At 37.2% G+C, this 27,501-nt stretch overlaps 4 protein-coding genes across 8 annotated transcripts; 1 reads left to right on the top strand and 3 right to left on the bottom strand.

Annotated features, from left to right (window-relative positions):
• Nucleotides 1-294: 294 nt before the first annotated feature.
• Nucleotides 295-4,945, bottom strand: LOC117432270 (NAD-dependent protein deacetylase sirtuin-3, mitochondrial-like). Of its 4 annotated transcripts, none has more exons than XR_009309079.1 (8): nt 4,369-4,643; nt 3,811-3,922; nt 3,386-3,547; nt 2,890-3,122; nt 2,088-2,188; nt 1,433-1,594; nt 844-1,073; nt 295-579 (listed from the first exon to the last, which is right to left on the bottom strand). XR_009309079.1 is itself a non-coding variant. In XM_034053944.3 (8 exons), the coding sequence occupies exons 3-8, from the start codon at nt 3,430-3,432 to the stop codon at nt 553-555; spliced, it is 783 nt and encodes a 260-aa protein (XP_033909835.1). In that variant the 5' UTR covers nt 3,433-3,547; nt 3,811-3,922; nt 4,873-4,945; the 3' UTR covers nt 295-552. The 4 variants fall into 4 exon arrangements, 3 of the variants coding, with proteins under 3 accessions (XP_033909835.1, XP_033909834.3, XP_058858419.1); XM_034053944.3 differs by lacking the exon at nt 4,369-4,643 and adding an exon at nt 4,873-4,945 and having other exon boundaries at nt 844-1,056; XM_034053943.3 differs by having other exon boundaries at nt 844-1,056.
• Nucleotides 4,946-4,990: 45 nt separating this feature from the next.
• Nucleotides 4,991-17,065, top strand: LOC117432269 (26S proteasome non-ATPase regulatory subunit 13-like). The gene is made up of 13 exons (XM_034053942.3): nt 4,991-5,129; nt 5,957-6,035; nt 6,734-6,768; nt 6,900-6,955; nt 7,221-7,264; nt 7,669-7,755; nt 11,307-11,478; nt 11,869-11,948; nt 13,245-13,370; nt 13,463-13,525; nt 13,728-13,808; nt 15,275-15,391; nt 15,794-17,065. Exons 1-13 carry the CDS (start codon nt 5,029-5,031, stop codon nt 15,887-15,889), a joined length of 1,137 nt encoding a protein of 378 aa, XP_033909833.1. The 5' UTR covers nt 4,991-5,028; the 3' UTR covers nt 15,890-17,065.
• An 899-nt stretch (nt 17,066-17,964) lies between these two features.
• LOC117432271 (cytochrome c oxidase subunit 8B, mitochondrial) lies at nt 17,965-19,649 on the bottom strand. Its single transcript, XM_034053945.3, has 2 exons — nt 19,382-19,649; nt 17,965-18,205 (listed from the first exon to the last, which is right to left on the bottom strand). Exons 1-2 carry the CDS (start codon nt 19,490-19,492, stop codon nt 18,110-18,112), a joined length of 207 nt encoding a protein of 68 aa, XP_033909836.1. The 5' UTR covers nt 19,493-19,649; the 3' UTR covers nt 17,965-18,109.
• A 2,538-nt stretch (nt 19,650-22,187) lies between these two features.
• LOC131701870 (spexin-like) lies at nt 22,188-24,848 on the bottom strand. 2 transcript variants are annotated; one of them, XM_059002429.1, is made up of 5 exons: nt 24,727-24,848; nt 24,562-24,639; nt 24,407-24,464; nt 23,956-24,039; nt 22,188-22,937 (listed from the first exon to the last, which is right to left on the bottom strand). In XM_059002429.1, the coding sequence occupies exons 1-5, from the start codon at nt 24,727-24,729 to the stop codon at nt 22,852-22,854; spliced, it is 309 nt and encodes a 102-aa protein (XP_058858412.1). In that variant the 5' UTR covers nt 24,730-24,848; the 3' UTR covers nt 22,188-22,851. The 2 variants fall into 2 exon arrangements, with proteins under 2 accessions (XP_058858412.1, XP_058858413.1); XM_059002430.1 differs by lacking the exon at nt 24,562-24,639.
• Nucleotides 24,849-27,501: the final 2,653 nt, after the last annotated feature.

The raw sequence follows: 27,501 nt of genomic DNA, 5'->3' as shown, positions 1-27,501 counted from the left end.
TTCTGCATGTTAGAATTGTGCATAACTTTCAAACATTCATTACAATGTGTATAGGCAGCTTGTAGGGCAAAACGTTTGAGCCCAAACTTCTCATCTAACTAAACTTGCAAAAACATCATGCTTTAAAACCAGGCTTTACAGACAACCCTGATCTGTTAGCCTAAACACATTTTAATAACAATACCACAGATAAGACTAGGCTGCTGAAATTGGAAAGGGCCACTGGCAATCATGTAACTATTTACAGTCACACCATGAAACTATCTTGCTTTAATAATAATCATTCAATCAAAGTATTTATTTATGTATTTATTTATTTATAGGTTTATTAAATTAATGTATTTTTAATTCTTAATTAAAAATATAATCTTACAGCTTATCAAACTGGCTCCAAACAGTTGCTACACAGGTGTTTGATACGTGTATTTAGTTGGTATCTCCTGATTTACTTCAGTATTAATCCAGGTGAGTTTTGGGGTATTTTCTTATGACATAAAAATCCAAACATTTCCCATATACCAAATATTTACTATGCAGAAAATGTGTTAGTCTTCATTCTTCCTTCTTATTAATCTTCAGCTGTAAAAGAAAGCAGCATTCAAAGCCACTGAACAGCCAAAATGCCTGAATATTTCTGCATTCATGTATGAATGACATAGTCTGGTGATACTATTATTATTATTATTATTTATTTCTTAGCAGACGCCCTTATCCAGGGCGACTTACAATCGTAAGCAAATACATTTCAAGTGTTACTACTGGGTCCCACAATGTACTGCCTAATATTACGTTTGTTTGATAAGGAAAGAGCAACACAATCTGAAAGCTGTGACATAACCATACCTTTCCAGTTTCCACTGCAATGAGTTTGTTCAGCTCCTCTTTCCAGCCCAGTTTATCAGCAAACCTCTCCACTCCACTCACCACATCCCCTAGCTCCAACACATCGTTGTGTCTGGGGGCTCGATAGACAAAGGGTCCCACCAGGTCTCGATTGATGAGAACCCGGGGCACGGAGTTCCGCACAGCGCCTGCCAAGCTGGCAAAGGGTTCAACCTGAACAAAAAAGGAACCTGGACATTTTATAACACCTCTGCTCGACACCAATCAACAGTTTAAACATGAACTACCCCGACTGAAGCCAGACACTGTAACACCTTCATCTTTAGGTCATTAACTTACAATATAGCAGTGATATAACATTAACTACAGTTGTTATTGTATTGAATTACTTCCTCTGAAAGAGAGCACATAACTTATTGGGATCGCTAATACTTGTGGACCAGTATGGCGGAGAGATCTATTTGAACCTGGCTATGAAAAAGGAAAAGCTGATTAAAGGGTAGGTGAATTCATTTTAAAACCTTGGTTACTAAAACTACTTGCCCTGCCAGTACATCTAGTAAATCATGCTCTTCCCTAGACCCCTTACCTCCAGGGAGGTTCCCATGACGACAAGCAGGTCAGCCACAGGGAAGTCTGTTAGATACAGGAAGAAGCACTGTGGGAGCTCCTCTCCAAAGAACACAATATCTGGTTTGATGACACCTTTACAGGTGGGGCATTTGGGGACTTTACTCTCAAGTATATCAGCCTGCAGAAGAAAAAAAATACAGTATGAAGTCAAGAACGGGCACTGGGCTATATTCACAAAACCCAACATAAAAGAAATGCACAGTTTTGTTTTATTTTTCTTTACTATAATACATAGCAGCTGACACATTTTGGTTCTTTTGAGAGATTTTACTTGCTAACAGATTGTCCACTGGTTCCGACAGAGGTTTGTGAATTTCTCTAGTTTAGCTGACTCTAGGTTAATGTCGCTCTTTTTTTAAATGTGAAATCTGACATCCCTTTTGTTTAATTTTATTTTTTATTTTTGACAATCTTTATTCTGGTGAAAAACTACGAGTTTACAGCCTCTACTATAATCTGTCTTAGATAGCAAACAATAATAAAACTGTTACAGACTGTTACCTTGATATTCAAATAAGAGTTTACCATATATTATAATAATAATAAGAATAATAATAATAATTATAATTACTTTATTGCAGTAAGGAATCACATGTTGACAAATCACCTACTCTTAAGTCTTCTCCGGGGTATGATGTTCGGCACACGGTACAGGTCGCTGTAGCAAACGTTCCATGGGCCTCCACAAGTTTAGTGGAAGGAATACCTGCCACTTCAAAAAAAGAGCATTTTACAAGGTATTCAAATATAAGAGGCTTGGTGGGCCAGTGGTTAAAGAAGGAGCTTGTTACCTGGAGGTTCCAGGGTTCAATCCGAACTCAGCCACTATCTCACTGTGTGTAACTGAGCAAGTTACTTAACCTTCTTGTGCTCCGTCCTTCGGATGAGACGTAAAACCAAGGTTCTATTGTTCTATTGCAGTAGTGATGCAGAGTTCACCCCCTAGTCTCTGTAAGTCGCTTTGGATACAAGCATCTGCTAAATGACTAATTAATAATAATAATAATATAGGCAATAAAAAGATTGACATTCTCTTTCTGACCTTGGAATACATTGATCTGTTCATGTAGAAATATTGGTGGTATTTTGCATTCCAGAAAAACTCTTCACATGAAGTACATATTCAGCTGACCCTATTAACAAATATCACCAAAATAAACTTTGATATACTCTACTTCTCGAATGTGGACTGACATGTCTTACCCTAGTCTTAAAATTCCTCTGAAATACTACTGGGGTTATACATTGGATTCGTGGTGGAAAAGGGTCTATGACAGGAATGAGAATTAACACAGGTCTGAATTTACTCTGGGTCAAATTCGGTGGATGGTATTTGACATTTACAGTATCCAAGTCTATATTAACCAAAGACCAATTAACACTCTCTTCCACAAGTGAATGCAGAATGCTTACATCTCTCCAGTCCGTCAATGTTCTGGGTGTAGATGCGGTGCAGCAGCCCCTTGTCGTGCAGGAGTCGAATGAAGTAGTGGGTGTAATTGGGTTTGTAATTGCCAGGGTAAAGCTCTTTAGCCAGGGCGAAAAATGGCTTTGGGTTATGGTGGAAATAGTTGATCTCAAATATGGCTTCAGGATAGGGGATATCATACTGCTGGAGGTTATCATATAAACCACTTCCAGGTGACCTATGTAAACAAAAACAACATGATTAAAGCAGTCTTAACACATAAATAACTGCATTGCATGCATTTATTGGTTATTGGAGCTCTTAACAGCCTGTACTACTTGTCTGATCGTTCATATTCTGCTTTAATACAAAAGCGCCCCCCTACTGACCCGCCTACACAACTTTCTACAACACCTGGTTTGCTTTGAGGTCTCCCAGCTAAGTGCTGTCCTGACAGCTCGCAATGTTGAATTCCAAGCAAGGCGGCCTGTGCAGTTTTACCTGAAATCAGGGATTCCACTGGGTGTGCTTATTCCAGCCCCAGCCATCACTACAATCCTCCTGTATTCATTGTGTTTTATCAGCCTGGCGACATCCTCCAATGTCTGCTGCTTCTTGTCACCATCTTTCCCTCCTACTGAGTGGCTGGTGGAAAAGCATCTTCTGAGAGAAGACAAATCATAAGAATGAATTAGTTCAGACAAAAAGAATATCCTCCAGCAGTGTGCTGTGAGTTTTGAAAAAGAATAATGTAACAAGTGCAGGTCACTTTTAGAAACACCCCCTTTTTTATTATTTAGCCACAATGTGTACAGTACATGCACATACAATGTTTCCATAGGCAAATATATTCGTAATTTCTTGATCCACGTAACAAAGATGTCAAGGAAGTCACATCAAAAAGTGCCAGGAAGAAACCTACTTACCTGTGCCATAACTTCAGTCCCAGGCCTACATATTCCTCTTTACCTTGCTGGAGGAAGTCTGGGCCTTTTGGTGTGACATAGGCAACTTCAGAATACAATGGAGCATTACAAACTGAAGAAAATAAAACATTTTACACAATTTTACATTTCTGTTTATACCATTCAACTTAATGCATTTTCAATACAGTTGTCCTCTTTGTGTGAATCAAATTAAAAGTTGACTTCCGACTGAATAACAGGGTCTAGTAACAGCCATACAAAGTAGGTACAGTAATTGGATAGTAGTATTATTTCCACTGCACATGACATGGTTTAAATATAGAGTAGCTGAGTTTACATTATTTCAACTGCACGCTAACGAACGATTTATTTCTTCCATACGTTGTTCTGTGGCCCTGGTTCAATCAGATTATTTGCATACATTCTGCTTGACGACACACTATTTGTCTGATACGTAACTGGATCAACACACTGCATGTAAGAAATATCAACAACAACAAAATGCATTGCTTCAAGGCATGGAAAAAATTAATCATATATACATAAAAAAAACACTACCTTTTAATTTTCTTACACTTAATAATTTTGTAGTTGATTTAAATTTATGATGGAGTAGCATTCGAAACTGGTCAGATATTACAGAGGTCATCATCTTCACTCATAATAATACATACATACATACATACAAAGTTATAAGTGACGCTCTCTACAACTTGTCTTATTTGCCAAGCTGAAAACAACGAAATAACCTATGTATGTTTTATATACAGCATCGCTGACAAACTAGTAGTACAGCTAGCATTTTTTTTCAGCGCGTAGATGTCAACATACAGACAGAAAACAAATCTGTTTTACCGTAAACCCCACAGTATCTGCGTATTTTAACTGGCGAAGTATTTACAGCGAAAGCGTCAGTCTTTTCTAATTAAACGTTTTGGAATGTATCCCTAAAATAAACCGTACATAAATTTCCCGAGGGGGATTTTCCAAATTAAATTAAAAAAAAATCTATAATCTATATTTATAGATAGCTAGATAGATATATTTGTTATTATTACTTACTGTATGGAAATTTCGACAGTATTAGAAGAATACGGGAGAAATGGCTGTCAGGTCAGTTCCCAGCAAGCTTTGCTTCAGCAGTGTGTGTTTGATGATACAATTCTCTTGTACGTTTCATACAGTTAGTAACATTGTCACGAATCCCGTGGTCTCACAATGAAGGATGTTATAGGATTTCTCAAACAGCAGCAGAGTAAAAGCAGCAGTCCTGAACTGGCTACAGAATGGCACACGTTGGAGGAACTTTACTGCAAGAAGTAAGGAAGAGAAAAGATGCAGAAAATGTATTCTAGTTAGAAGTAGACTTGCGCTGAGTCATGTAGCCGGTGGAAAGAGAGTCGAATAGGCCCTGTGTTTTAGAGCCCAACGTAGAAGGACATGCTCTTGTTAATAATAAAATATAGGTATATTTGTGAGACATCATTATGAACGCTGTTTTATAATAAAGAAGTCACTCGTTCAGTTTCAGTTTACAAAAGTTACATTTGGGGTTTTGAATGGAGTATGCATTGTAATCTCTAGGAGTTCCGCTGGGTCCTAAAAACATAGTTGGCTTGACTTATCTAACATAATAATAGCGCAAGTACCTTGTTGTCTAATATGTTGTGTTTGTCCTTTAAAATGTTTGTGTGTTTTATTTTTCAAAGGAGAAAGTAAACATTTAAATTTACATGTCATTTACAAATTCACTGTTGGATATGGTCACAGGGTATATATATATATATATATATATATATATATATATATATATATATATATACACACACACACACATATAAAACACAATTTTTGGAAAATCAGATGCTATAACTTCTGTTTTCTCCCTGTGCTATTTGTGTGCTTTTATGTTTTAAGGCACAATGAATCTTGTGTCCCTGCAAGTAAAACCAATGTAAACATACTGAACTGGCAACAGAGTATACAGTAGGGCACAGAACAGAGTATACAGTAGGGCACAGAAGAAAGCTAATCTGTGGGGGAATGTAGCACATAGACACCAAATAATGATATTGTTGGTTTAGTAATCAGATGGTAAAAGAAAAAAGTCTGACCCACTTGTATTTCTCTGCTTTCACATTGCTAGGCTGTGGCACCAGCTGACCCTCAAACTCACAGATTTTGTCCAGAACCCCTGTTTTGCTGCAGGAGAAGGCCTAATCAAGGTGAGACTTTACTAACATAACTGCTTATGGACATAATTTCACAATTATACAAATGTACCATTACTCAGATGATACAGTTAATGTCCAAGTTAAATATAGCACTGTATACTGCTACCGAAACTTCAAATGAGCCACCCAAATTAATGTAATTTAGGGAGCACCCAAAGGAATTAGGGCATTGGTCTCTGCAGAAGACCTACCCAGGTAGTTTACTGTTCATGAACTGACATCGCTCTCCCAGAAACAGAATCTAAATATTAGGGCTTAAAACTCGCACTAGTCCTGTACCCAGCCATCGGTTTCAGAACCCCTTGTTGATATGTTACTGAAATGACCAGGTGCCAGGTGTTTAAACAAGAATCTCCATGCTTAATCAGTTCTAAACTAATCACAGCATGAATAAGTCAAACCCGAGTCTAGGTTAATAAATAGGAGTTGTTCAAGCATGTGTAAATAATATACTTAATTGAAGATTATTTTTAAACCTAGCATTGGGTGCAGGGCTAGTGCAAGTACAAAGCTCAAAAATAAGTTCTAGCTTTTAGAATTGGATTGACTTGTATCTATAATTCTAATTGTATTGTGAAATACACTGAGTGTATGATTGCTTGTTGTGCTCTGTAATTTTAATGTCCTGGTTTGCGTGTTACAGATAATTGGTTGTGACAGGTTCATTTTTATTTTATTTTTTCTTGCAGCTTTATGAAAACTTTCTTAGTGACTTTGAGCACAGGTAAGGAATTTCGTTTCAAGTTCTTTTATCGTGCACAAGACATCTGCTTTGATAGCTTTCTGGATGGGTGTGCTTGTGCTGGAGGCTGCTGCTCCTTCACTGGTGTATAATGATTTGCTTTGTTCTTCTAGAATCAATCCACTGTCCCTTATGGAAATTATTCTCCATGTAGCAAGACAAATGACAGGTGAGAACATCTTCAAATAATTCTTTACAGATTGTAGACAGTGTTCAGAAGTCATGAGGGGGGAAATATTATCAGCTCAAATAATAAACTAGATGCTCCATACAATGTAACTGCATACAGTTGTGAATAACATTATGAAAATGCACCTACACCATTATCAGGAGTAGTGTGGGCTTGCTGCATTAAAGTGCCATTAATAGGAATCTACTGTTCTTACTACTTAAGTTTATTTAACCAAGTATTATTATTATTATTTTTTATAAAGATCCAAATGTTGCCATATCATTTCTTGAAAAGACCAGGGAAAAGGTAAATACATTTAAATATACATTCTATGACTTGTTTCCATTTCTTGTAATGGGGGGCTGGGGGGCTGGGGGTATTGGCAGTATATAAACCTTCTTGATCACTAGTTATTTGCTTTGTGTCACTGCCATTGCCTCAAGGTTTGCAGACAGAATATCTAAACCCCTGTATGACCAGTGCTGTACACAGTGTTACCAGATGTTCCCAAGTTTGTGTCAGGGCACTAATAATGTGTAATACAGGGCATTTTATTTGTTTTTAAAACCCAGAAAACTTGCTTAGTGTCCGTAAGACACAGATTATTGCATTTATTAATTTTAAAATATGATAGTAAATCAAAAATGTTAAATAATGGTACATTCAGCTGTTGTATTTTCTTAGCATTTCAAATATGTGACTTGTTTCAGGTCAAGAGCAGTGATGAAGCAGTGATTCTCTGCAAGACTACCATTGGCAGTCTGAAGTTGGAAATAAACGATCTGCCGGCAACAAAGGTGAAAGCACAACTACATTTTGATTAAGTGCAGTTTGAGAATTAGTTTATACATTTCATATAATATTGTTGGGTAGGAGGTTTCCTTCTCAGTTGAGTTAATTTCCTAAACTATGCCGAAACTTCTAGTTATCATTATTCATCTCCCACTGCATCAAACAGCTGCAACTTTTACAATTTGTTCCTAGTTCCATAGTTCCGAGTGCAGTAAACTTGACTATTATTTATATATATGAAATTCGAATATATACAGCTCTGGAAAAAATTAAGAGACCACTGCAAATTTTTCTTAAATCAGCATCTCTACATGTATGGCAGCCATTCCATTCCAGTGTCTGTTGAATTCCAACACAGGCACACCTCATTTTACTGAATGAGGTACTGATTAGGGGATCACCTGAACCAAATCTTATTTAACGAGGAAAAGTATAAAAACCACTCCTGTGGTCATCACTATCCTCTTGCAATAGAACCAGCTGGATGGCAAAACAGTGCTAGTAGTACCTCAAAAGTAATTGGAATAAAAAAATTATTGACCATGCCCAAAGAGTTGAAAAGGAAAATTTTGAGTGAGGAAAAGAAGGGTTCAATTCTGGCTTTACTGGCAGAGGGATACAGTGAGTGTCGGGTTGCTTCCATCCTTAAAATTTCAAAGACAGCGGTTCATAAGAACCAGGTCAAGCAGCACACATTGGGGACAACAAAGCTACAGACGGGATGACCGCCAACTCATTCGAATGTCACTCAGCAACCGTAGGATGACATCAAGTGACCTACAAAAAGAATGGCAAACGGCAGCTGGGGTGAAGTGCACGGCGAGGACGGTTCGAAACAGGCTCCTAGCGGCAGGGCTGAAGTCGTGCAAAGCTAGAAAAAAGCCCTTCATCAATGAGAAGCAAAGAAGAGCCAGGCTGAGGTTTGCAAAAGATCATAAGGATTGGACCATAGAGGACTGGAGTAAGGTCATCTTCTCTGATGAGTCCAATTTTCAGCTTTGCCCAACACCTGGTCATCTAATGGTTAGACGGAGACCTGGAGAGGCCTACAAGCCACTGTGTCTCGCACCCACTGTGAAATGTGGTGGAGGATCGGTGATGATCTGGGGGTGCTTCAGCAAGGCTGGAATCGGGCAGATTTGTCTTTGTGAAGGACGCATGAATCAAGCCAAGTACAAGGTTGTCCTGGAAGAAAACTTGCTTCCTTCTGCTCTGACAATGTTCCCCAACTCTGAGGATTGGTTTTTCCAGCAGGACAATGCTCCGTGCCACACAGCCAGGTCAATCAAGGTGTGGATGGAGGACCACCAGATCAAGACCCTGTCATGGCCAGCCCAATCTCCAGACCTGAACCCCATTGAAAACCTCTGGAATGTGATCAAGAGGAAGATGGATGGTCACAAGCCATCAAACAAAGCCGAGCTGCTTGAATTTTTGCGCCAGAAGTGGCATGAAGTCACCCAACATCAATGTGAAAGACTGGTGGAGAGCATGCCAAGACGCATGAAAGCTGTGATTGAAAATCAGGGTTATTCCACCAAATATTGATTTCTGAACTCTTCCTAAGTTAAAACATTAGTATTGTGTTGTTTAAAAATGAATATGAACTTATTTTCTTTGCATTATTCGAGGTCTGACAACACTGCATCTTTTTTGTTATTTTGACCAGTTGTCATTTTCTGGAAATAAATGCTCTAAATGACAATATTTTTATTTGGAATTTGGGAGAAATATTGTCAGTAGTTTATAGAATAAAACAAAAATGTTCATTTTACCCAAACACATACCTATAAATAGTAAAACCAGAGAAACTGATAATTTTGCAGTGGTCTCTTAATTTTTTCCAGAGCTGTATATCAGGGGCCGGTTGTACTAAACGGATCCGATCCTGGACCCAGGCTCCGATCTTGATCCTATGACGTATTGGGTTGCACTAAAAGGATCACAGCTGATCTTGAGCTCGGTTTCGGCTCAAAATGTGATCCTATTTCGATCTTGCTTCAGACCAAGATCAGAGCTTCATTGAACGTTTTATAAATGGAGAAAATAAATGTTTTTAGTTTTGAACAAAGGAATAAACAAAATAATGTAATTCCTCCATTTAAAACTCAGCTCTGATCCCAATCTGATCCTGCTCTACGGTTGATGTTTGCGAATTAAATGAATGAAACTGTAATATATAATAAACAACGGTGTTTGAAATACTCCATCATAATCCGTAAAGGAAACTCCTTTCCAATTGCTAAAGTAATCTTTAAATAAGCACACTGTATTTAGATAATTGATCAACATAACGGTAACTTAATAAACTTCAAATATTAGCAGGATTTCACAAAAATATTTCCCTCAGATTATTATATCAAAACAGAGATACTTTAACGTTTTAGAAAACATTAACGTTATCTAAGTAACGGTGCATTTAAAAGTAGCCATAAATACTATCGCTGTATAGAAAACACTCAGTCAGGTCTATAATATATCATGGCCTAATACAGTAGACCTGACGAAGTGACGAAGCCTCATAACTAAATTTTATTATACAAGTTTTGTATGTTAAAGTCATACTGCCATTATCATTTTATCGATTTACAATTATATCAGTGGTTTAATCAGATTGAACACGGTCAGGTGTGTTTTTTTTTTTTTTATGTTTTGGTCAATTCCCTTTTTTTTCTTAATGAGCTTACCTTCTCTGACAGCCTTGATCTCCTCCTGTCTGCAACATTTTTCTATTGGCAGATATCAACCCTTGATTCAATTTGCTCAAAATGTGTTGATAATTTGCCCTGAACCGATGCTTCAGCTTTCTGTTTGTGTGTTTGGTGGCTAACTTACTGCTGTAAAGAATACAGCATTGTGAGCGTATCCGTCAGCAAATACACACAACCGTGAACGGTAACATTTATTATAAACTTTTTTAGAAGTTAAAAAAAACAACAACTAGATATTAACATACTCAATCTGTTCATGGAAGCGTTGGATTTTTAAATTCTAAATGTAGTAGTTGCTTCTAATAGGTTCCAGTATGGACAGGATTAAAAAAATAAAAATATGGACGGGATTTATGCTGTTTTAAATTAAATGTACTTGAAGTTCTGACATTCAGAATCTTTAAACGCTGCGCCATGAATATTCGCTTCTCATTGGTCAGTTTCCCTAGTTACGGCATGCGCAGCGCCAGAATCGGATCAGAAATTTGGATCAGTGGAGCCTGCTTATGATCCGTTTAGTTCTCCATTGAACCCGGATCCGATCCTGTTTTTTTTTATCTCATTATTACAACTGGCCCCAGATGTGACAAAATGACAAATAATGCCAATAAAATGTCATGTAGGAACCATCACAGCCCATGAAAGGTCCTAATCACATTCAAGAAAGCCATTAAAAAATGATATGCTGCAAGAACAGTGCTCCATATTTAGTATTGGTAAATGTTAACTTTTCATCAAATAAAAGCAAGAAATACAGTATCTCTTTTTAAAATTGTTCTCTACTGCCATTAAATATGTACAGCTGTGGGCTGTTGTAGTGAGTGCTCTTGTTTGTTTGAATATAGAAATTGATTGAAGAGGTTGAGGAGATGCTCAATAACCTTCCTGGGGTGACGTCAGTCCACGGGAGATTCTATGATCTCTCCAGCAAATATTACCGCATCATAGGAAACCACGCCTCCTACTACAAAGATGCTTTGCGCTACCTGGGCTGTGTGGATGCAAAAGACATACCAGGTAACACGTGCCTATCGTTTTTCTTGTTGACTTATTTGACAAGAGCAGCATAGCAGTTTGACTCCCTTAGCATCAAATAGAGATTGGTAGCATAATATAACACTTTAAAACAGCAGTGTTGTTAATCTTTCATGTGTTTTAAATGTGTTCTTTACCCCCTAATTGGGTATAATTGATATTTCAATTAATTGACCATTCTGGGGGGGGGGGGGGGGGGGGGGGGTATTTTTCTAATCACAAAGAAACTAAGGTTCATATTTAAAGAATTGAAACTTGCGTGAACTCCCACTCAGATTCTTGCTAACAGTACTGTTAGGGGAAGGAAGTCCTGCTGTTTGTTAATAACACTACAAGCTGCTGACCTTGACAATCCAATATCCTCTCTTCCAGAGGCAGAGCAGCAGGAAAGAGCCTTCACTCTGGGACTGGCTGGCCTGTTAGGGGAGGGCGTTTACAATTTTGGAGAGCTTGTAAGTTATTTTCATATCTGAATTTTCTTTTTTTTTTTGTATGCGTTGATTTGAGGAGTTACTCACTGAGACTGGGTCACAGACTAGAATACATTTACTTAATGTTATCTTAGGTAAGGTATCATAAGATTAGTACCAATTAGTGCAGTGGTGGGCAACCCGCAGCCCGCTGGGGGTACAGTAATGACCTTCGCCACCTTGCCATACCTACTGTATAACGAAACTGAGCATTGGAATTCTAATATAGAGCCGTGGAACAGATCTGTGCAGTAAAACAAGCTGTTGATGGTAAGCAGGAATTAAACATTATAACCTTTCAGTAGAAGAAAATTCTCCTGTTCACGTGTAGTCCCAGGATCATTTATGCAGCAGAGGAAAGGTCTCTTTTTATCTATTTGATTTCAGGAAGTCTGGCTTTATTATACCAAAGTAGTGTAAAAAAAATAAAGTAATGTATTCAAGATTTTAAAACCAGCTTGTCAGCACACAGAGCATATTATGAACAGCTGTAACTTGAAATTATAAAAACATAACTACAAGAGCATCACTCCTGCAATATGCTTTTTAAATAAGCACGCACATTAACACCAAAAATATCCTAGACTGACGATACGTTTTCTTAACTTTTTTTGGTGGAAATGAATTTACGATATTCTGCTTTCTTATCAATCAGTGTAAGTACCGGTCAGATTATTAAATCCTTAATATTATCTTATTTTACAAAGCATTTCAAACAATTATCACTAAAATGTGATTTCAACTATATTTTGTAAATATTTATTACTTGTTGTTAAAATTAATTAAAAAAAAACAATGATTTTGTAAGAAGGTTGAAGATATTGTATTTTTAGCGATAGCAAAGAAATTTACATTTGTGACGAATAAGCAAAAAATGAGCAAAAGATTTTTTTGGAAATCTCTCTGCGAAGCTACCCAGTCTTCAAAAAGCTGGTGGAAACTATGGTCTCCCAAAAGTCACATTAATTATATTTGTTGTTCAAAATGGTAACATTGCTTATATTTTAGTCTGTGAATGTATTTGAGTTCATTTGCTATCAGATATATTGGTTATTCCTTTATATCTGAATCGGGGTGCAGTGAACCCCACGGATCCTCGGAGGGTTAAAACAACCACACACTACCTATAACATGTGAGCATGTTCTTGAACCAAAGTCAGGCCCCTCCTAGCCCCTCAGAATTTGTATTGATGTAATATTGCACTTTGCTGAAATGTGTTTTGTATTTCCATTCTGCTGTCGTCTGACCTGCTGCTGTTGTATTTATTCCTTGTGCAGTTAATGCATCCCGTGTTGGAATCCCTGAGGAGCACAGATAAACAATGGTTAATAGACACTCTTTATGCTTTCAATAGTGGAAACGTGGAAACGTTTCAGTCTTTCAAGACTGCATGGGGACAACAGGTAAGACACTTTTAAACCATATTCACTTAAGTTAAAGACACAATAGACATTGGGATAATGTCTGGGTGGTGTTTTTTTTTTTCCTTTAACAGCCTGACCTTGCAGCCAAAGAATCAAGTCTGATGCAAAAGATCCAACTTCTCTGTCTCATGGAGGTAAGGGCTATAGTTTCCATACAATCATACTATAAGGCCAGATTTATAACAGGATAACTTTGCTAACAAAATACAGGCAAGAGTGTGGCTTTGTTGTCACCAGGTGTAGTACTGGAATTTGTTATAATGCAATGTTGAATGCATAAGAGAAACTGTTTATTTCTTTATTTTATTTCTTTATTTTTTTCATTAATATTATTAGATGACTTTTACTCGTCCAGCCAACCACAGGCAGCTGACCTTTCAAGAAATTGCCTTGAGTGCTAAGGTTCCAGTAAGTGAGGTGAGTTTTTGCTGTTACATGCTATACAAGTGAGAGTTCAGATTCATGGAGCCTTTCACAAAAGCGATTTGCGATGATTCGCAATTCGAAGCACCTCGCAAATAAAAAAATTGGGTTTCATAAAACTTTCGTAGGGCTGCGACATTGCCGATTTTCACCAGAAACCTGCGGCAGCCAGACAGCAGCCGCAAGTAGCAATTTTCATTGCCGATCCTGCTTTAGGACATACCATGGCTCTCATACTACTAGCTCACTGTGGAACTGTACGCTTTATTGAACAGATTTCTCACGTAAAACATTCTGATGACAATATGAACTTGTCTGTAACTTGTAACCCCCCCCCCCCACACCCACCCACACACACACACACATATATAGGAAACAAAAAGCACTTTCCGTCTCTACAGTTCACCACACCAATAACAAAACTTTGTTGCAGCAGCCACCTCCCATGTTATTACCTGCCCCACATGTTTAAATAATGAGGCTAAATGCAGCTTGATCAGGCATGCCCCCTAATAAAGACTAATAAGTGCCAAGGTAGCGAGTGTGCTCAGCTAGTTACATACGTTTCAGCCAAAAGCCCCTTTTCAGCGGTGTAGAAAGAAAAGTAAACACAGTTCAGTAAACGTTTTCTTTAAATATGTTTGCTGCACAGCTTTGACTTTTTCTACACAGAGCTTTCCTTATTTATGTATGTATAGAACTTAAAGTACAGCCTGTCACTTCTATACAGCTCCAGATCGCTGTCGACAGTGAGGTATTTTGATTTTCCTCAATCAACTTCAAAACTTTTTCATCTCCCTTCTTTTTTCCTCCTTTTAATTTTGTTTTGCTCGCTAGATCTATCAATGTATTTCTTATTCCGGCTACTGTTCTTTGTTCCTCCCCAACAGTGTTTACTGCTTCAGTGATCATCTGCAACTTTTGTTTTCTTTGTGACAAAAACGTCCAGTAAACTTGCCAAGTAGAACGGATTTGTGTCAACCAGCAATTTCAGTAATTGTAACATTTTTTTCTTAAAGAAAAAAGAAACCGCTTTCCTTTGCAATCCTGCCATTGTGTATTTACCTAGTCGGTCACTGTGCCTTAAAATGAATTACCGAGTTAGTGATTTTACTCATCACAGATCGCAAAAGAGTGAGCGCAAGCGACAGCACTTGCGAACTGCTTTATGAAACGCACGCAGCGCCGACCTCTGCGTCCTTGCGTCCTTGCAGTCTCATCGCAGTCGCAGACTTTTATGAAACGGGCCCCTGAACACCAGTACATTGGTTGATACTACATGCTTAATCTTTCTTGTTTTGTCAATGGAGACACCGATGATGATCTCTTTTCAAGATGTTTGTTGTGGCGTGACCATAACCTGGCTCCTCTCTTGAAATTCATCACTTTAGAATTGTTTGAAATGCAGTTTATGCAGTAAACCCATCGAAACTCAGTCCATGTGTCCTTTGTGTTTGCAGGTGGAGTTGCTGGTGATGAAGGCCCTGTCTGTTGGTCTGATAAAGGGCAACATTGATGAGGTAGACCAGAGAGTTCACATGACCTGGGTACAGCCAAGAGTACTGGATCTACAACAGGTAAGTCTACTTCTTGTCTTGCTCTGTGTCATTTATTGTATTATTCCACCTTATTTCTTTGTTCTATTAAATCATTTTTAGTTTAACAAAGCACCCTTGCATTAAAGACAGACTGCTGATATAACATAACAGATCCTGTTAAAAAAAAAAAAAAAAAAAAAAAACTAAATTCAAGTGTAATATGGATTGGTATACATGAAACCTTCCTTTTCTGTAGTTTTCTTTTAATTATTTTGTGTTTGCATTGTTAAACAGTTCATATGGATGCAGACAAACAAGTATGCATATTCAGTGCAAACCCTGCAGGCCCTGACACATAGAAACTATAGTCCTATCTAATGCATGTTTTTAAATGAGTGTATTCATTATCTGAAGCAGTGTACTATTGCCTTCTGGTTTCAGATTAAGGGAATGAATGACCGCTTGGACCTCTGGTGTGGAGATGTTAAAAATACAGCCATGCTGGTGGAACATCAAGCACATGACATCCTGACATAAGCCTGCTGTCAGCTCTGTAGAAATCTATGGTGTTATTGTTAACACAGAGTGTTGCATAGTGGAACTTGGGGGATGTTTTTAAACTATCTGAAATTGTAATACTGGTGAACAGTGACTGTAAAACACACACGACAGTAGCACTCGACATGATGAAATAATGGAAATTCTTCCTTTTTTATATATACACTTGGGGTGCCATATGTTTTTATGGCTGTTTTTAAAATATGTTTTCAATTTCAGCAGTTTTTTTTTTTTTTTTTTTTTTTTTTTTAGTTACCAGCTTCTATTTATTTTTTTGTATAAAGCATATTTCCAGTAATACTGTACTTTGCTGATGCTAGTCAAGCACAATGCCAAAACTAAAGTAAGAGTTGGAATGTTCTAATAAACAGGTAGCCCAAAATAAGGGATATTCAGAAATGGTCTTAATGTTTCTGCACCATGTGGACTAAAGCTAGCTTAGACTTTTTTCAATAAAATAAGCCCTTTTAATATATATATATATATATATATATATATATATATATATATATATATATATATATATACACACACTAAACAGTATGGTACCTAATTTATTTTATCAGGCTGGGTTTTGTTCAACCCTGAAATGAGACTAGCTTTATTGCAAACTATAAGATTTTTATAAACAAAATGATATGTTTGTATGACAGCCGATTTGTTTTCAGCCCCATTGAAAGCATTGATTCCAGTGTTGTTTCTTTGAGCTGTCTCATACATGTCTACAGTGTAGAGATCTTCCTACAGAAGCAGTTTGTTTGGAAAAATGTCTTTGGGGGGTGCACACGTTGTTCAGAAATGGCAGGAGGAAAAAAAAATATTTTTTACTGTCTTTTTTTTTTTTTTTTTTTTTAAATCTAGAAATCGGCCATTGGCGATATAACAAGCCTTTCTTCCATGCTGTAGTAGAATACATTTTAATCTTTTTTTATGGTTTTAAATGTAAGCAACAAACACAATGAAACGGTCAGATACTGGTCTTCTGATGTTAGCTGCTTTTCTTTTTCTCTTGCCGATATCTTGACAAGTGCTGCCAGTGGTTTGACGGAAACAGGTGTGTGACTATTATGTGTGCAACCTTTCTGTCTGGCCAACAAACTGTCACCCTCAAGAAACGCTTTTGAAATGCAAATAAAAGACACGAGTGTGTTGGTAGGCTCTGTGTATTTTACTTTTGTTCAATCTGGATTTGGGAGCTTAGTTTCCAGGAGCAGCTATACAGCAGTAGCTGTGCTGTCTGTATTTAAATCCACTCACTGCAGCTATTAACAAGTAGATGTGCGTCTGTGCTAAAAATCATTTGAAATTGGGATTGGGGAAATATGAACTATTACTGTAATACAGCTATAACTTAACACTCAAATCAAAAATAGTGCCGAAACATTTGTCTGCTTAAAAGTTTATTGTAGTCTACTCCCCATTTATAAAGCTCTCATCGGGAGCCATACGATAGTTAGTGTGTGTGCTCTTTGGCTTCCACCTTACAAATAGAATAGTGGCATTGGAATGGCATTACTGGGCAAATGGAAGCCACAGCCATTACAAAACTATGCCAAATTAATTTACCCTTAAATTAACTTACTTTAATGTTGAAAAAATCAATGTATTTTGTAATACAATAATACAAACTTATTACAGGCTTCAGCATAACCAATGCACCAAAGATCTTAACTGTTGGCTGTTCTTATTTTACAAAAATGTTAACTATGTTTTCTTCTGCCAAACAACAACAGCTGTATACAAAGGGTTGTGATAAATAGGCTACTCTCCCCAGAAACCAAAACTGTATTAATGCACCTGTTGTCAATTTGTAATGGAACGACATTTTAAACTGGAGCAAAATGAAGACTGTAACTTTGAAAACTAAATGAAATTACAATTTTGGAACTGGTTTGATAAAAGGGGTTGCGATTTGTTCCGCCACTTCATTTCATAATATTGCATGGATTGCACTCAATGGAGTTATAATAATAATATTAATAATAATAATAAAACATTTATAACAATACAAGTTTCTTGCAGAATGTTGTCAAATAAAACGACAAACAAGCATCTAAGTTTGGTTACATTTTAATGATAAAAGAGTATTGAGAAAGCAGATACATTCACGTCTCGGTGGACTTGCTTTCAGTTTGGGAAATGCTGAGACACGGTCGCTGTGGGTTGCTAACGGCCTCGATCTTCAGCTTGGTTTCTTGATCAGGGTCTGCGTTTGTAATCCTCCAGGTGAGACAGGACCCAGCCCGCGGGAAGCAAGATGGTCACGAACATCGTACCCATGGCGAATGCTTGTTGCTGGAATGTACAAAGTCGTTATATTCACATACCGCTGAAACAAGACATTCTAACTACATATTGATCCGAATCTGGTTTCGGGGGTTAGGTGTTTAGCTTTACTGACACTCAATTACATGACGTTTTGCGTCATTACCTTCGTTAAATGTTAAAATGGGATAATATAATATAGACTATTATTTTTAGTAACAAGGTGGTGACACTAATGTATGAGATGGTTTCACTGTAATTTTACGAACTATGGCTGGCTTCACAGGCTCTCGCTCGCTCTCTCTCTCTTTCTGCTGTTTTCTTTCTTAGCTGCTTTCCCTCAAGTGCATGGTGTTCTATATTAAGTAATTTTTATTTTAAACAGTAGCTGATGTTTCTTTGTGTTAATTGCTACGGTATTATGCAAAGAAGACAACAAATGTCGTTTTAGGGAAACAAGAAGAAAAAGTTTTCATACTTTATACTAGGCTACTGTATAACATTAAAATATAGAATAATGTTACAGTACTTTTAGATGCAACAAACCACAATTCGGACAATACCCATTTTATTAACTAATGTTATATTAATTTGATGTGTGTATTTAATTAACTGCGACACGCAATAAAAACGCGCGTTCCTGGCTACATGCTACTGAGAATTTATTTCAAAGCAGTAACGACGCGAAACTGAATCTATTTACAACACATTTGAGGTGACCTTTTCCCTTGAGCAGTCGGCTACGTGAACTAACTTTAATGAACAATGGCGTATATAGCATGGGTTATAAAGTTGGATTTAATACAGCTTACAAGGCATGTGCAAACGAAAAGGTTTAACCACAAAAACTACAACATCAAGAACACATGAAAACCGTTACTTTATTCTGTAAATTAGTATTCTGCATACTATACATTTAGGCTACATTAATTAAACAGCCAAATGAAAGTGACAATGGAAACAAAATCTCCAGATTATACTGAACTATTTAACCCTTACAGATGTATACGCAACGCAAAACAGCTTCCACTTACAAACAGCCACACATTTATATATCTCCACACACCATTTATTAATAATAGACAACATTACGCACTTAGCCTATGCACCTGTTGTCGATCAGTTGTCAGCACCAGATGCTGTATAAGTGTATTTTCTTCAATAACAATAAATCATGTAATTAATTCTTAACAAAGAAATACTTACAGCCGGGGTGATAACGTCTTTTGCAGGTTTGGCGGTAATGCCTGCTTTTGAAATAATCTGCTGTCTCAAGGAGGCATTGAGAAGCCGAAAGGTGCGAGAGAACCCCGACATATCGTAATCGTTGCTTGCTTTGGTCTTGAAAAGTGAAAATTAGTTTTTAATAAGTTTTTTTTTTAAGGCCAGTCTCCCCGTAGTTGAGGCTGGTCGGAAAGTTTTTGAATGCCCTTCAACAGTAAACCGTTTGCAAGTTTTTGTTATTTTGCCAAATGTAATATAAGGTGGTGATAAAACGTGTATGAATATTCATTCCCCTCGACTAATATGGGCTTACTGCATTCTGATTGGTTGGCAGTTTCTGGGCTAGATAAAACTTTAAACAAGGACGTGAATCCACTCTTCTGCCATTCCTGCTGTTTATTCGCTTCGAGATAGCAATGTAGACTTGTTTTAATCAATCTTTATTTTTTTAATATAGGCTAAATGACCGACATGTTCCGCCAGAAAGTATTTTTATTTTTGTTATTACTTTTTGCTGTCTTAGAACTTTGAAATCAATTAGACAATACAGATGAAATGTTTTTATTATATTACCCCTATATGCGACCACAGGCTACAAGAGTGGCGTGTTCACGTTGAGGTCTCTCACCTCTGAAGCTGTTTTGTCAAGTACTGCAGAGTTTAAAAAAGGAAATCGGCAGTACTCTGGACTTCCTGGCCACTTGCCAAATCACAAGATTGCTAGTGCAATTCATCATTCGGACTGCTGTTATGAGTTCTGAGAAAGTCAACACAAATGTTGGGCCTGATGTTTAATGTTTTTTTTCCCCCAGTTCAGATTGTGTGCCATTTGTTTCTAAAAAAAATGTGTAAATAAAAAAAAATGTAGAGCAAAACTAGAAATAAAATGGATGAAGATTCTGTATTTTAATGTACTGTATTTAATACTATTTTGCAGTGTTTTCGACCTAAACATAGCACAGTGGACTACAGTGCAGTACCTTCTTGGGTTGTCACACTGAAGTAACTATTTTGTGCTTGTCATGATTGCATGCAACTTCATGACTGGTGACATGAATCACACATGTGACATGACCCTTATCGTATGTGGTTCTCAGTAAATTGGATATTGTCTGATTATCCATATCAGAGGCGTAGCTAGGAATAGATTTTTACTGAGGCACACTGTGTCGAGAGGAGACAAATGCAAAGTACCTCCGCATCTGGGAGGGAAAGTAGAGACGGACTTTGGAGATATTTCGAAGAAGGTAGAAGGAAGTTTTGACCACGGAGGAGATGTGGGCATCAAAGGAGAGGTTGCTGTCAAGAAGTACACCAAGGCTTCGTACTGTTCGGGAAGGCAGCAGCAGACAGTTTCCAAGGTTCAGGGCAGCTATATTGAGATTCTTAAGTTGAGTTTTAGATCCTACTAGGAGTAGTTCAGATTTGCTAGTGTTCAGCTGCAGAAAATTGGCAGACATCCAGGCCTCGATGTCTTGCATGCAAGCCGAGAGCCGGACCATGGCAGAGGGGCTTCCAGGGTCGAGTTTTAAGTAGAGCTGGGTGTCATCAGCATAGGAGTGAAACATGAGGCTGTGTTGGCGGATGAGGTGACCCATGTTGAAGAGAAGGGGCCCAAGAACAGATCCTTGGGGGACACCACAAGTGACTGGGTTTGCAACACCACTACGTCCAGCATAGAAAACAGACTACATGCATCCGGATAGGTAAGAGGACATCCAGGAGAGACAGGTTCCAGAGATTCCAGCATACTTCTGAAGGCGGCAAACAGTGAATTTATAAATAGAATTACCTCCAGTTCTTCAGCCCATTGCATCAAATACAATACAAGAAAAGTACTACTGTAGTAAAAACTAACATGAATCGTTATATTGGGAGAGGGTGAAGGCCTTGCCATTTAGCAAGAAAAACACCGATTTATGAAAATGTATCGCAGCTAAACATCACATCGCACAGGTCTGTCATTAGAAAAACAATATCAATATAAGAAATACAATCACTAAACAGTCGTACCCAGAGTTGGCTATTTCCGAAAGAAATGCGTTACAGATTGTTTTTTTCGTTTCATCTACAGTACCGAACCATCCAGTTAATAACATACGAGACTACCCGCTGCTCCAGGGGCTGGTTGCACTAACGTGAACAAAAAAAATTGGATCGAATCCGGATTTACTGGTGTCGGATCATTAACAGATGTTGGATCCAATTCTGGAACTACACGCGGCGTAACTAGGGAACCTGACCAATGAGAACGAGAGCGAACATGCTGTTTGGCGCGAGGTTTCAATACCCCGGATGTCAAATTTATATACAGCCTAAGATCACAATAATGTTATGAAGAAATGGCAAATAAAAAATAATAATAATATGAAAACATGTCGATTATATTATATGCCAGTCTTAAAAATGTAAGTGGGCACTTTTTTTTTTTTTTTAAATGTATATTTATTTTTATTTTTTATATTTTTGTACTTTTTTTTTCTTTTTTTTTTTCTATGCCCCTGCATATAAAGTGCCTGTGTCATTATGATTAAGTTTGTGGGTAATTTGCATACAAGATAAGGTGGGTGTTAGTTTGCGGTTGTGTAGTTAAAAAAAAAAAAAAATGGGTTGGTAGCAGTTGAGTTGCAGGGTTTGTGACCCAACTGTATACAGATACAAGCAACATGTCAGTTCAACTGGGAACAACTTATATACACGAGACCCCTCTGCATATAGGGTGACCAGATAGCAAGAATGAAAAATCAGGACACTTTCTGTTGGTGAGGGGAGGAAAGAAACCTTGTGAACTACTGCACAACGCAAGCTATGTATCTTTCTTCTGTAGATAGGCTTTTTTAATTACTTCGCCTTCCTGTGTGCATTGCACTTAGGCAAAAACAAAAACTTAGAGAAATATAATTTTAAAAAAAAAATACTCCAAAGCGGTTAACTTTCTTGTTTACTGTTCAGATGGCATGGTACAGTTGTATTATGGAAACCTCCATTAGAAAAAAGGCATAAGCCCACAAAATGCTCTATATTACTAATTTAATGTGAGTATAGCTTAATACACAATGCACACTTCATGTTTTCTCCCTTATTTAGCTAGTTACTTTTGATGCGTTTGTCTAGAATACACATATCATACAACAGCTACTACCAAACACAGTTACTGTAATTCAATAATACAAATAAGAATGCCCAAATAAATACTAAACCTAAATAATCTTTTACTCAGACATTTTAAAAGGCATTACACAACCTCTGAAGCAAAAAAAAAATGCATTATGCAGATAATGCAGGGAAATGCACATAGGTTTATACAGTATGAATACAAAACAGTAATTTGTTTCATGATGAAAACGTGGTTGGTAAGGCGTACAAAGACCACATTATTGTTGCTGCACAAACAATAAGTGTGCTTCTTCACTTCTGAACAAGAAAACTGAAGACCAGTCCTTATTGTTTTGCTATTCCAGGTATGGCATCTCTATATTTTCAGCTATTAACATTCTTCTGATGTTTCTGAATTCCATTGCTCTTGATTTTTGGTATCCTGAATAGAAAAATATGATGATCCATCATTTAATCATTGTTATGCTGCTGGAACATAAGGGGCTTACACGCAGGCTAGATCCCACCCTATCAATTGCAGGTAAATAAAGACTATCTTCATCTCAGTGTTGGTTCTGTGCACCACATTGAGTCCCTGTAGAAATGCTTTCCAATCAAGATATGTGCTGCACTTTTCTACAGTCTTTCTTATGCAAAAGTGTTTATCAGAAAAGGAGCGTTTGCAATATATACGATGCACACAAGCAGCATGGACATGACAATAGGGTTCATTACACAAGGTAGTGGTGGAGGGTGTGATCGCAATTCAATTTTCAATTTATGGAAACTAAAAAGTTAACATTGAGCATGGTGCAGAGTTACTAAAAGTATACTTTACCATCTGAGTTGTATTTAGATGTAATTTGCCCTGTTTAATATCCTATTGTTTGTGTTCTCTGACATGTTCTATTGTTGCTGTTGCGTAGGATTACACAGTCATGTCATTTTCAACCAGTTGGTCTGCTTCTGAAAAGACTGCATCCCTGGATGCCTGATTTGAGGTACAATTTCTGACTAGGGGTGTGCTGCGTGAATTTCAGTAACCTCTGGGTTTTGAAATCCCCAGCACTAATCGGAACACACACTTTGGGGGTTCCTTTTTGGACATCATAAACTAATGGTTGTACAAGAGTATTGTAAATGTAAATGTTTTCTTAAACCAAACATAACCAGTTCTTGAACCAGGAAAAGGATGTGGAAAGAGAATCACAGAGAAGTGTTGTAAAGTACAATCAGTGCATAGATGTGGTTAAATGATTGCAATAATGTTAGGCTTCTGTGCAAACTGAATATCAATCCAAGAGAAACACAGATATATTGTAGTACCTTAACCATTATAATACATGTACATGCATGCATGCATGCATACATACATACATACATGCATACATACATGCATACATACCAGTAGACTTTCCAGAATTTTAACTGATGATTAAAATATTGTAATCAGAAAATACCTTTGAGAAGCATATTCAAGTTATTCGCGTCAAATTTGTAAAGCTGATCCTCTTCATCATAATCTGAGGCATATCTCCTGCCGTCTGTAAGAAATAAAACTACTGTTTCAGTGGAAAAAACCACAAGAAGAAACAGCAAAACACCGCCTATGAATAGGTTAGTTTCAGTTGGAAAAAAAAATAAGTTTTCGTTATCATTCTCCCCTTAATTTTCATGTCGTATTTACCCATAATGCTCATTTTTTTCCTACTAATTACATTAAGTATTGTTTACAGTAAGTTGTCCGTGTCCCTATATCATATAGCATTAAACATATATAAAACTGTGCATCTAAATACTGTACAATGTCCAATAAAACGCTAATGGAGTAATGAATTAAATCTGTATTCAGAAATCTAAGTTTATTAGGTTAATGTTCCAAGAATTAATGTTCTTAGTTTTTAAACTCACATCGTCCTTTAAGGTACATCATTGCTTGTGGACCCCAGTTTCTTGCGTTGACTCTGCTCTACGGGATACAAAAAGTTAGTTAAGTACACTGTTACCGGAAAAAAACAAAAAAAAACGTTTAAATAAAAGCGATGTATAAAAAAGAGTAGGCTTACTTTTGAAGCACACCTTGTTTCAACCACAAGAAATAGTAAAACAACTGTACATGTGCACATAAAAGTGGTTCTGTTGTTCTGCAAACAAATAAAAAAAATAACAGCATGTTTTTTTTTTTTTTTTTTTAAATATTAAAATACAACAGAATAGTTTATTACTCTTACCATTTCTGCAAAAATGGGTGAATTTCCTTAGTAGCTGTGAGAGAACCGCTGTGCCCACCCAGCAACACTTGTAGCAAACCCAAACAACTCGGAGCTCTGATTCAATACCGCCTTTCCGCCAGTCGCATCTCCAAGCAAGTAGTTTGCGATAGGGGTGTATAAAAGGAATTTATATGAACCTGAATAGGAGTGATTACGTCACGCCTTTTCCAACACTAATAGCTGTAATTAAAATAAATAGGTCATCGATGTGGAATGAACACTAGCACGTTATATTTAGTTTTCTTCTTTTTAATTGTTTTCCTAATTAAGTTTTTCATATCCCATAGTTTAACATTCTGGGCATTGTATTTTGTTATAAAACAGAACTTGTTGACAATCCATGTTGTTTACATTCTCTAAAGGTAGCTTTAACTACAAGCCTGTCAACTCTCCCATATTCACCTGGAGTCTCCCGTATTTTGGACCCATCCCCGGGACAGATTTTCTCACGTATTCTACTGTTAAACCCCATTATGTCAGCAAAACTTTAATGTCTACAAAATTCATGGCCGGTGTGTGATTACTGCAATCCCCGCCTGTACTTAGCAGGGTTTAGAACCCAGGGGAGTCCTGTCGCACGCATTCATTCAGTGCGCGAGGCAAGATCATACTAATACTTGTTGATGACTGGCAAGGAAGCAGCAATTCAGATCTCTACTTTTACATAGATATGCATTTAACAATGCTTCACATCTGCTTTCACAAAAAAAAATAACTCTTTAGAATCTCATGTGCTAAACCATTGGATTGGATTGCATCGGCAGAAAGATCCATAATTGGCGTGATCCAGGTACAGTACTGAGAGTCAACAGTTACAAGTCATGTTAAAATACGCTAATGGGACTTTCTGTGGTGTTTACACAAAATTGTAGCAGGTAGTTCTGCTCTTCACTGTAGCCATGGTGACGATGTGAATTACTTAAAGTAATTTTCTTCCTCTGTCACTATAATTTAACATAATCTTTAGTTATTAATATGGTCCCATTGTTATTAATACTACCCCACTGTATTCCCAATGGTGATTTAACAATGAGAAATGAAAGAGGTCCTGCTAAATACATTAATTATATTAATTTAGATTATATGGAGGTAACAAGCAATTACTAAGATAATTATCTCAACAAAAACAGAAAATGAGCCTAATGCTAATATGTACGTATGTGCATAGAGTAGGTTTATCACTTATTCTTTTATTGTCAAATTTACAACTGGAGGATGCTAATTTGTCCAAATGCCTGCAAAAGTACAAGTATTAATGGGTTTTATGAATATTCTTTTCGTTCTGACCTTTAAATACAGTACTCCTAAAGTACAAGCTTTGATAAAAAATAAAAAATAAATAATCCAGCAAGGGGCTTTAAGTTTGTGGCTGTATCCAGCCAACCTTACTAGCTATAAGGTTGTCAAAATCTTGTGAATCAGTAAACTGTTCTAGCTCAGTGTCTATAGAAAACTGTGAACTTAAAGCATGAATCTATGAAATGGAATTGACTTTTTATAGTATTATAGTGCAGGGGTTGCCAACTCTGGTCCTGGAGAGCCCCAATCCTGCAGGTTTTCTAGGTGTCTTTTTACATCATCAGTGGCTGAAGATCTGGAACATGTGTTAATCTTGACTAATTAAGCCAATGATTGGTTCATTTAAGTAACTGAGAGCTTGGTTGAAATGAAAACCAGAAGACCCTGCAACTCTCTAGGACCAGGGTTGGAGACCCCTGATATAGTGCTAGAGCAGCAGATCAAAATACAGCTCTCGCTTAGGTAATTAAAATAGGGCTTCATACACCAAGGTTATATAAAGGATTAAAAGCATCACTTCTAATGGCGTTATCAACAATTATGAATTAAGCTTATTACATGTGTTCTAAAGTTAAATTATACAAAACTCAAACAAGTAGACATTTTCTTATCAGTTTAACCATGGAATTCTGATTGAACATTTTGAAGTTATGGATCAATACATGTTGATCGTGCATTATTTTTGGGTAGTAGGAATAGAGTTATTAGTGTATTTATATCTTTTGAATATCTGTAAAAACACTACAGAACCTGAAGAGAAGACTTTGGAGCAGGGCTACTCAACCCTGGTCCTGGAGGGCCACTGTCCCTCCTGGTTTTTGTTCCAACTGTACCCTAAATTACTTAATTGGACCAATGAAGTGCTTATTAGAAGCTTAATTGGTCAAATTAATCAATTTAGTGTAGTTAGAACAAAAACCAGGAGGGACAGCGGCACTCCAGGACCAGGGTTGAGTAGCCCTGTTTTGGAGGATTGTGTCAGTCATGTTGTGCATGTACACCCAACCAAATTAATTTAATATCCTGCACTGTAGGTGACCCAGGGGTTCCCAAACCTTTTTACCTGAGGCCCACCTGTTCAGCTGCATGAAGCACTGTGGGCCACTATTAGCACTTCTTAGGAAAAATGACAAATGACAAACATTTTTAAACCTGTGACACTGCTCAGTGTATATAGAAAACTGTATACTTAAAGGGTAAATCTATGAAATGGAATTGACTTCTTATAGTATTATATTGTTTACTGTAAATAAACACACTCTATATTGTTCTTTTTTCAATTCAGTTTGGGAACCCCTGCTAACCCACTCATTACCTACTCTTCAATTAAAAGCACTTTATAGCAGCTGTATCACTTTCTTCATGTGTTCTGTTGGTGGGCTGGTTTAGAACCGAGTCATTGTTTGTTGACTGTACGCTTATAAATGCAACTGA

This window comes from Acipenser ruthenus, chromosome 27 (assembly GCF_902713425.1).
Source record: "Acipenser ruthenus chromosome 27, fAciRut3.2 maternal haplotype, whole genome shotgun sequence".
Lineage (NCBI taxonomy): Eukaryota > Metazoa > Chordata > Actinopteri > Acipenseriformes > Acipenseridae > Acipenser > Acipenser ruthenus.
The sequence above is the reverse complement of the archived record's forward strand: the minus strand, read 5'-3'. Positions and strand labels throughout refer to the sequence as shown.